The sequence below is a fragment of the Ursus maritimus genome, unplaced genomic scaffold, assembly GCF_017311325.1.
Source record: "Ursus maritimus isolate PB19 unplaced genomic scaffold, ASM1731132v1 scaffold_3, whole genome shotgun sequence".
NCBI classification, from domain to species: Eukaryota; Metazoa; Chordata; class Mammalia; order Carnivora; family Ursidae; genus Ursus; species Ursus maritimus.
Window position 1 is genome coordinate 67,522,784 of NW_024425563.1, and position 10,105 is coordinate 67,532,888.

Here is a 10,105-nt window from a genome sequence, read left to right on the forward strand (position 1 = left end):
AAGGAAGAGCACAGAATATTAAGAAAAGAATATTAAGTAAATTAAAAAACAGCACAAAAACCAAGAAATTATATTCAGAGTTTAATATACCAATCCTTGTTTTGTTTATAAAGAAATTATCCCATAGTTAACTGTGTCTCTCTAGAGAAATTCCAACACCTTTTTTGTCCTTGAGTGGTGAAGAAGTAAGATGTTGCAAAAAAAATCTAATGTAGATGAGATTTAAATCAGATTACTACTGATGGGCTAGTAACTGGGTTAATAAGGTAAACAAGGTGTGAATAACATAATAGAAGGTTATTTTCCCCTAAATACAGCCTCTTCCCTTAAAAATCCATTAACCCAACAACCAGTGTCCTTTGTGAGGAAGTTTAGAGGGAAGACAAAAAATTATGGATGATACAAAAAATAAAAAAACTAAATCTACTACAAATAAATGCCAGCAAACATCTGTAATAGTTTATTGTAGAGAAGAACCCCTTTTTGAATACGAAATGACCAGCGTCTGGTAAAATAGAGAAGAGGTATTAGTATACACACTCAATATCAGAAAAGGGGTACAGTAAAATATTGGTACATTAAATTTGTACAGTAAATTAAAATATTTGATATATTTACCTGGTTATAAATCATAGGTTACAAGACATCTGAATTTTAAAGGAAGTCCAATTTAAAGGATATGACATCAAAGTTATCTAAATAAAAACAAACTAAATAAGACAACAATCCTTATACTCTTTCTAGTTTATTAATTTAGGCTTCCAAAAAAATGAAGGAAATGGAATTTCTGAGTCCATCAAGAACTTCTTCCTCTTGTTTTTTTATAATTAAAAACGTATACTCTTGTATAAAACTCTTGTTTGGTCTAACACAGGAGTCTAGGATGTGACATTTTAATGACCTAAATTTTTTATGAATTTAGGGATCATAATCCACTCTTGTATCCACAACCATCAGGCACATTACAACTTTACACCTGTGTCAGCTTCAAAGAATACAATTCCACACAACCAGCGACAGCAGACTGATCCGGAAAGCAAACGTGTGAAAGGAGCTTCCCCAACATTTTGTGACCAGCTCCTCTCAGAAGCCCGAAAACCGTACTTCACAATCACATTCCAAAAAGCCATCTGTTGATCAGCAGCCTCAGCACCCACTTGAGATCTTTTTAGGAATGCGCAGTCTCACCTGAGACCTACTCTTCGTGCATTTGCTGTATTACTCAAGAATATTAAATTCTGTTATAAAGGTCAAGAAAACAAATGGGATGGATGGAACTCAGAAGTGACGGTCACTAATGGTAAGTAAGCTAATAGCTTAGGAGGTAAAGGCAACACTCAGAGGCCCCATCAGGTATAGATTACAAAAGCTTGTAAGCTTCTAAAATGAAGGCAAAATTCTCAAGATGTGTTAAAAATAGGTAAGTTAGTAAGCTGTAAGACATTCCAAAATAGAAAATACGATGGAACAAACAAGAGGTTCACTTAAAAGAAAAGGGATGAAAAGACCAAGTCATCATCATGCCGTCTCTGGACTGCCAGGTACGCCGTCTCCGTATCAGCCACCCACCGAAGACGCCCAGGCTGGTCTTATTCCCAACCTGCGGGTGCTTGACCCAAGAAACACCAAGAAAACCCAGGGAAACTGGCAAAGCTACAGCCGTATGTTTAAGTGTACTTGTACCATCTCTCTTCTGTAGAGCAAATATCACGATATCATGAGCTGAGGGGATTATTAGTATGTGGAGCGCTTGCTCAAAAATCAACTCTGGTCCTCATAACCACACCCTCAGTCGGAAGGGTGATGTGAAAGCAAGAGGGTTGGGACATACGAATATTGTGCCCCCGGGCCTCAGATGCTGTGGTCCTTCCAACCTTCACACCTTACATGTGTTAACTTACCCCATGGCTTTCCTCTTGCTTCTGGCTGCGTATTTTAAACTGATTTGATAAATACAGTGATTCAAACATTTAATTTGGTTGCTGAGCCTGTCTATTCCATATCCCGTGGGAAAGCTGGCGGTGTACTTGGAGGCTAATCTTCACATGAAGGTGATTTCCCCTCAAAATACCTACTGAACCAGAAACGTGCATCTTCAAAGATCCCCAGGTGATTCATAAGCACATTTTAGTTTAAAAGCACTGAGCAAGACTATCCGAAGAAACAGAATGAGAGAATTTTGGATCTCAGAACTATACTCTGAACACCATCCCGAATAAACGCTCTCGTCTATGCCCTGTGTACCAACTCACAGCCCCAAAAGAGACAGAGAATGCTAAGGGACCCACTTTCAACAAGTATCATGTAAGATTTGGAGAAGCACTGCTGCCCTTGGTGAGTCTCCTTTGAACCCCAGCTCTGTAAAGCTCCATACAGTTGGAGAAAACACTCAGAAAAGTATATCACAATATACCTTAACACTAACCCTGCAATCTCCTTCCTGCTAAGGGAATTACGAAAATACCCTTTTTCATCTATGCTGTGTTTCAAGAACACCTATCCAAAGGACATAAGGCTACCAGAAACAGAGAAAGGGTTATGACTGCCTTAAAAAGGTTGCAGTGACCTTAGAAAGAGCATCTAAGAACAGTTCAGCAGAACAGCCTGAGAAGCATCCTTAATGGGCTATCCACTTCCCACCTCCTAGCAGTTGCTGACCTGATCGGCTCCAGTCATTTTACGTATTTATTACATTTTATTGTATATTGCACTGTTCCCCACACATAGTAAGGGCTCAGTAAATGTTCCAAATTAATAGAAAACAATAATGAAAAACATCACCCCTTCTCTCCTGCATTCATTTAAAGCAAATCTAATTAATCCAATCTCTTGGTTTTGAGAAATTTCTGAGAATGAAGGCAATAATTCCACATCTCAAATTAGCATGGTTCGTAACACTCTCTCATTCCATATCTCAAACTTGGATTTTATATTTTCCATTATTAATCAATCCCACTCTAATTTTCCACAACACTGTGAAACACATCAACCTACTCATTAAGAAACAATCCATTTCTAAATGTCACCAACAATTATGTATAAGTAATATGCAACAGAGGAAAGATCAGCTATCATTTTGATGCTTTTCTAGGTCCAGATTTAAGATGTCTTAGGAAAGTATCTATTTAAAACATCTACAGAAGAACTGAAATAAAAACTGAGGAAATGATCACACACACAAAGATCATAAACAAGATGTAAAACAAAGGTTTAAAAGTGTTGAGAATATTTGCTCTAGTGAAGAATAAGATGAGAATATCAGGAAAAGAATGGTAAGGTTCTAAAGATCATTTCTGTAAAGAGTATGTCACCTATGGTTGCTGAAAGAGGGAGTATGTTTAAATTTCGAAAGGAAAGATTTAGGTTGGAAATCATAATCTCCCATTCCATAAGTGAATCTTTACAAAAAGAATAAGGAAACATACATAGGGAATGGCTCAGAGTATTCCCTTCCAAATGGTCTATCAAACCCTGTTCAATCCATGCATTTAGCACAGCCAAGGACAGTTACAGTCCTTATTGGACATTAGACATTTCAGCACAGGTTTTCAGACTGTTACATGGGTTTTAAATACCAACTGTTGAAGAACTGACTCCACTAGCTCACATAGGAAAGAGGTAACATTGCAGATTTGTGTGTCTTCTACCTCTAACAGCATGAGCACAAACACATGATAAGCCTCCAATAAATACTTGTTGAATTGCATTATTACCACCCTCTGAGGCAAAAATCTTAATTGGAGAATAATCTAAACACTACCATCACCACTACCAGTAGAAAAGTGCTCTCAAAATTTCCAAGTGAATCCACTTACATGTTAAACAATGAGAACAACAAGAAAGAGTAATTGTCTTATTCATTACAAAAGGCTAAGAATGAATCTTCTGTTTGCAAACTTAATCCACTCCAACTAGTACTGTTAAACCTAGTGCATTATCTTTGTTTCACAAACCTTACGCTTGATCTATGTTCTTGATAAAATGTGTTACAACTTACATGTATGTAATCTATTTCATTCTTTGTTACATAAAATAGTTTCTTTAATATATGAAAATTAAAAGGCAAAATGCTTTTTGTTATAAGCAACAGTAGGAAAAAAAAAATCACTTGAATTTCAGAATATCATACCCCAAACCTGGTTTGTTCACCTATGCACAGCCATATTTCAATGAGAAATCCTTTAAAATGCATTAAACCTATCACTGTGCGTTATGTTTTGGGCAGCACGGGACCCAAATACAAGGCTGGTGCCCCATTTGGTTGAGTGGATAGTGTTCTACTTGATAAATTTTCATAAGCTGCTATCCCCCATTAGGGAGTTAGTCACTGGTTTTAACAAACTCCTTGAAGAGTTCATTTCAGTTATTCCTGCCTTGCTCAATGTGAAACAATTTAATCTTATTGCTTTCTTCCTAAGGGGTAGAAAGACGGTGTTCAAAGGACAGCACTTGGGAAGGGAACACGCATGGTGAAATTTAGTAGCTCTCTGGACAGGCCTGAGGGAAAGACACCTCTAAAGAGAGAGCCTAGAACTGGGGGGCAGGGGGGAGGCTCACAAAGGAAAGTGAGAAAACACAGCAAAGAAAGTCAGCTTAGTCAGAAACCACACTCATATCTCTAGTTATTTTAAACATAGTATAACTTGGCATGGCCCATTCTGGTCCAGAAGTTTTGTCTTACACTAATGAAATGAAAATTTCCCTACTAACACCTATAAGTAACTTCATAAATTATTACTTTATTTCAAATCAGTATTTCATAATTAAAGCAAAGTCAAATTTTTCTTTGCTTTGTAAATTATCTCTCTTACAGCCTTACGTGGAAGTTTCAAAAGATGGAAATAACAAGACAGTGATTTCAGATTCTTTTAAAAGATATCATACCAAATTCCAAATCTATCATATATCCACACTGGACAAGCTAGGAGTCCCTGGAAAGTGGTTTCAAACTACACCTTCTACCACCACAACCTTTCAGCTTCCCCTAAGAGGGCATGCCAGAGGCTTAGGACAGAGGCTGATGGGCAAGTACACTTCGCAAAAGCCCTCCAGCAGACTGTGATCCTCAACCTACCGCCTCCTGCCCCTCCCGCCATCATCAGCTAATAGCGTTTCACCTCCCGCTACTGATGTACACTGTGCTGTTTTCTTCTATACCAAATGTTAACTAAGTGAAGTCATTAGAATAGAGCACCTGAATTCAACTGGCATTTATCCAGCTTTTAAGAGGTAGAAACATATACATGAATGACAAATCAGTTTAATTCCTTTCATAAAATTTCATTTCAGGGCTACATCACAAATTCTGAACTCAAAGCTATTCACAGTCATAGCTTTCCAATTAAAATATTCAAGTCCGCTAATATAATTCCATGAATCAAACTTTCACTACTAAGTAGCAGTACAAAAAAAAAAAAAAAAAGAATATTAAGTTTCAACATTCCTCACAATCCACTTACACTTAAGTAAGAGATAACTCAGATTTTTTAAGCAAGTAAATAAAGACTATTATTTCAAGGTCAACCATAACTCTCTCATTGTATATTATGCCTCATATCCTAGAGTGTCCAGATTCAGAAAATTTTATTACTTATGGGTACTTTTAGTAAAACTAGTTAAAGAGGTAATTCTATTTCAAACTAACACTCCCGGTTTTCAGTGTTCACATCATTCATACTCCAGTCCACTGGAATGTATCTCACAATCCCCAAACTTCTTCAACTTTACTATTAGTCAATACTGGCTTAAGCAACCATAAAGCATATTAGGAAAAATGTGGACATCTCCCAAACTTTTAAAATCACTTGATAACATGTGTATATCAACAACCGTGAATTCCTTCTAGTTGTCAAATTCATTCTACATACATTTAGGCCCAAATACTAAAAAAAACAAAAACAAAAACAAACCCAAGAAAACCAAACTTAGAAAAAAACTTCAAAAACAAACTGAGAAAACATACTTACCTTAATTGGAGCACTACTAAACTTAATTTTCCTATTTGCTGGGATGTCTTCTTCTTCTGGCAATCCAACGATTTCCGAGTATTCCATATCAGGTTGATAGTAATTGTTTTCATCACTCTCTTCCTGCTCATCCTGCTCAGTGCCTGTCTCTCCCCAGTCTGAATTATACCTGGATCTTACCCTGTATACGTTATAGTCACTGTGCATGTAAACATGGGAGCTCTCAAAATGATCTGAATCTTCAGGTACTTCCTTTCCACACCTGGATCCAGAAGCATCAGCAGAGGTAAAATCACCACCTGCAAGTTCTTTCTTCTGATGCATTGCTGCCTCGCTCCCAACTGAATTAGCTTCGGCGTCTTCTAAAGGTTCATTTTGTGGTGAAGGGATTTCAGACTCTGGCATTGCCTTATTTTCAGCACAAGTGTCTTCAGGAATGTCTCTGTCGATGCTGACAGGAGTCTCTTCGTTAGATGCGGAGTCCTCGGCTTCCTTGCTCTGCTGTGTCTCTTCACTGGGCATTGAGGCTAGAGAGGTACTTTTTAAAGCCACTTCTGGTGCTGGAGCTGCATGACCCTTCTGAGCATCCTCTGCATCATCGCCGTGTTTGCTTGGAGGAGACCAAGAATTAGAATCCTTAAGGTGACCAAAGGTGTCAAGATTCGTAACAGTAACAGATGGCAGATTCAGGGGATAATGCCCAGTCACTGAGTATTCGTTGTTCTCAGCCTTCTCCGAAATGATGGCACTGGGGGAATCGGTGTTCTCAAATACTGCACTCAGTTGACTCACAGTTGGGGAGACAGCCTCTGTCCGGGAGCTAAGGCTGTCCAAGGAATCGGTACTGCCTCTGTTGGACTTTGAGCCACCCCATTCATCCTGAGGTTCACTCCCTCCAGCTTTCTCTTTCTTTGGGGAATAGCGGTTGTTTTGTCCTGATTCATGCACGCTTCTCTCAAACATCTTCCGAGTTTCTGTGAACTTAGAATATGAAGGGCCATCGTACATTGTGTCAAATCTACTGATTCGTTCTGAAACAGAGGACTCCAACTTAACAACCGAGCCATCTGTTTTTTCCAGAAATTCTTTGGGCCTCATTCTTCTCTGTGGAGATGAAGGTCCACCTTTCCCCCTTGTTTTGGCAATAACTGCAGCATTTTCATTGGGTTCCATACCCATCTGCATAAATAGATTTTTAATTCTGTTGACGTTGGAGCCATATTTCCTCCCCCTGCTCTGCTGGGAGCCCTCACCTTCTTTTGTTTTTTGTTCCCCATCTGACTTGGGTTTGTCAAAGGTACTTTTCAGTGCCTGGAACTCAGTTCTATAAGCATTCCTGTGAGGAGAGGCACTTCTGAGAGTGGTTCGTTCACCTGAAGACTCGGTTTTCAACATTTTTACTCCAGGGGTGAAAAGCCAATGTTCATAATGATCAGGAAAAAAGCAAAAAACAAAAAACAAAAACAAAACACCTCTCTTCTCTAATCACCAGTACTTGGTCAAGAAAAAGTACCTCTCAAATGGCATACTGTATCAGTGATCCTCCCAACGGGTGTATTAGGAAATTATTCAGTCAAGAGCTACACAAAATGGCTTTTTCAAAGCAAGACTAGAGGTTCATCTGTAATAGAAAAGAATGAATTTCTAAATTCATTTACTTATTTGAACTTAAGTTTAGTTAACTAATAATACACTTTTCAAAATGGCTTAGCCATATGTCAAACAGAAAAAAAAAATTACTTACTGAAATTGGAATTTAAAAAGCCAAGAATTTAAAAGTTATACCTCTGATTGGTCTTTGGTAACACAAATGTTTCAAACACAATTTGGAGATCACTACAGAAATCACACACTAACACACACACAAGTTACACATAAGTAGAAGTACACTACTTTAGCCTAAGTTTCTGTTGCTTTTGTGAATGACCTTCAAAGAAACCAGCAGTTCACAGATATTTTAAGATATCATCAAACTGTTCAGAAAAATGGATTTCATTTGGGACGCTCCACATCAGGTAGAATTTATTTTCTGTATAAGCACAATTAAAAGTTTGGAATCTACGTTTTCAAAGTCCAAAATATGCCTACAGAGGCTTATTTCACTCTCTCTGGTCCAATATTCACGTTTAAAGCATCCCCAAAGCAACATTAAGTACATTTTCAGACCAAAACAAGCAGAAGAAAGTTCTTACATGAAAATAAGTTTCACTCTAAGTGCTCTCACATCTAATATTTGCAAGTTTCCTAAGAGTGGACACTACTAATTACAGAGTGAGATGGAGAATATCATGGGAATAAATGCAGGAGAACGTGACGATCAAAAAGCAAATATAACATGAAACCTCTTTTTCATAGCCCTGATTTGTTTACTCCCATTTGCCTCTTACTACAAGCTCAGAATGCAACGCAAGGCATGCTTGCTGGTCTCCACTAGCCCACAGCTGGATTTTGTACCAATATGCCAGTAATCAAATACTTCAAGATCTGCTGAGGCGCAGACAATGTAGTTCCAAAGATTTTTCATTTTGTTTTTGCTTTGTTTGGTCTTTTAATATTAGGCCGAGCCATATCACCCTCACGCACAAGCAGCTGAGGAAGAACACACTTTCACTTAACCCGCCTCCAAACTCGGCTTCTGGCCCAGCACGCATGCATGGCCCATGCAGACAAACAAGAAAGGCTGGAGAGTGTGGTGCCTGTTTTTTTGTAAAGCATCGACAATCTCCTTGTACCCTGACATTTGTTTAAGCCTCACACACCCTCCCCTCCCCCCTACACATACACCCCACTCCCTCCCCGGCCAATTCGAACCCAAGGGGGCGGGGGCGGGGGAGATGGGGCCGCCGCCGGGGGACTCAAAACCTGCCCTCACAAAAGACAAACATAAATAACACCAACTTGAGAGGCAGCCGGTTCCCAAGCCTGCTTCGGGACGCAATCCCTCGGCCCCGGGGCAGGGCCGGGAGAGCAGGTGACGCCAAGCGCTATGGTAGGAGGTCGCAGTCTAGCTTTGTGCCAAAAAGCACCTGAAGTCCTAACACATTGGCTGCGGCTCCCGGCGGCTGCCAGGCGGATCCCAGTGTGGCACGGGGAAAGCCGAGCTCCCTGGCCACATTAAAAAAAGAAAAAGAAAAAAAATTACAGGGTAATGATAATAAATCCCTTTGTTTTTCCTCCCAATGTGCCAGGAAACAATAGATCCCACTGATAATGCCTCCGATCCTCAACCTATCGCTCCCCAACCACAACCCACCCCCACCCCCAGCCTGCAACTCAGCCTTTGTACATCCCGATTTTTTTCCTCTTCATCTCCACCCTCCCCAACTCCTCGCCCCGCGCACAGCCTCCCCCTTACCCGAGCGGGAGCCGCCGCCGGCGGGGAGGGTCGGGCGGCCGCGGCTCCCACCCCCCTCCTCAGAGGCGCCCCCCGCCCCACGGTGGCCGCGGGTCTATCCGCGCCGGCCGGCTCGGCGCCCCTCCACCCGCCGCTCACGGCGCAGCGCGGAGGGCGGCTGCGGCGGCCGCTTCCACTCGCGCCGCGGCCCCCACGCGCGCCCAGCCCGCGGCGGGCGGCCCCGGGAGGCGCGCTGCGCTCCCCAACGCCATTGCGGGCGGGCGGCGGCCCGGGCCGCGACACGCTCGCACACTCGGGCCGGCCTGGGGCGGGGGTCGCGGCGCGGAAGGGGCTTGGCCCACGTGCGGTCACCCGCGCCGGGCCGTTTGGGCCGCCCGGGAGCTGGGGTGTAGTGGGGTAGAGGCTGCGGGGGTGAGGAAGGCCCAGGGTAACAGGTGCCTCACCTCGGCTGATGGGATTAACTCTAGGGCCGCAGAAAGAGGGAGCCCGGCAGCAAAATCCCAGGAGAGGGAGAGAGAGAGGGAGCCTCTGGCGGCCAACGGAGGGCGAGAAACACCGGCCGAGGCGAGGCCGCCCCACCCCCTCGGCCGTGGGCTAGGGGCCTCCCCGGCCTGGGGCAAGGCCTGCCCTTCTGGGGCCTGTCCGCCTTGCTGCTTAGGGGGTTGGCTCAGCGGAAACTGGGCTATCGGTCGGCTGGCTGCTGGGCCACCACAAAGTCTGCAGTTAACTTCATGACCCCAGGGCATCTAAAGCCCCAGGCCACTCTCCAGGCCCGGAAGGCCAA

At 42.3% G+C, this 10,105-nt stretch overlaps 1 protein-coding gene across 1 annotated transcript in view; it reads right to left on the reverse strand.

Moving 5' to 3' along the window:
- Positions 1-9,878, reverse strand: part of PPP1R9A (protein phosphatase 1 regulatory subunit 9A) — a 298,537-nt gene extending 288,659 nt beyond the window's left edge. The window contains exons 1-2 of the mRNA XM_040644262.1: positions 9,765-9,878; positions 5,967-7,587 (exon numbers count right to left, since the gene is read on the reverse strand). Coding sequence (XP_040500196.1) covers positions 5,967-7,361 — 1,395 coding nt within the window. The 5' untranslated portion in view covers positions 7,362-7,587; positions 9,765-9,878. The remainder of the gene's footprint in view (positions 1-5,966; positions 7,588-9,764) is intronic.
- Positions 9,879-10,105: the final 227 nt, after the last annotated feature.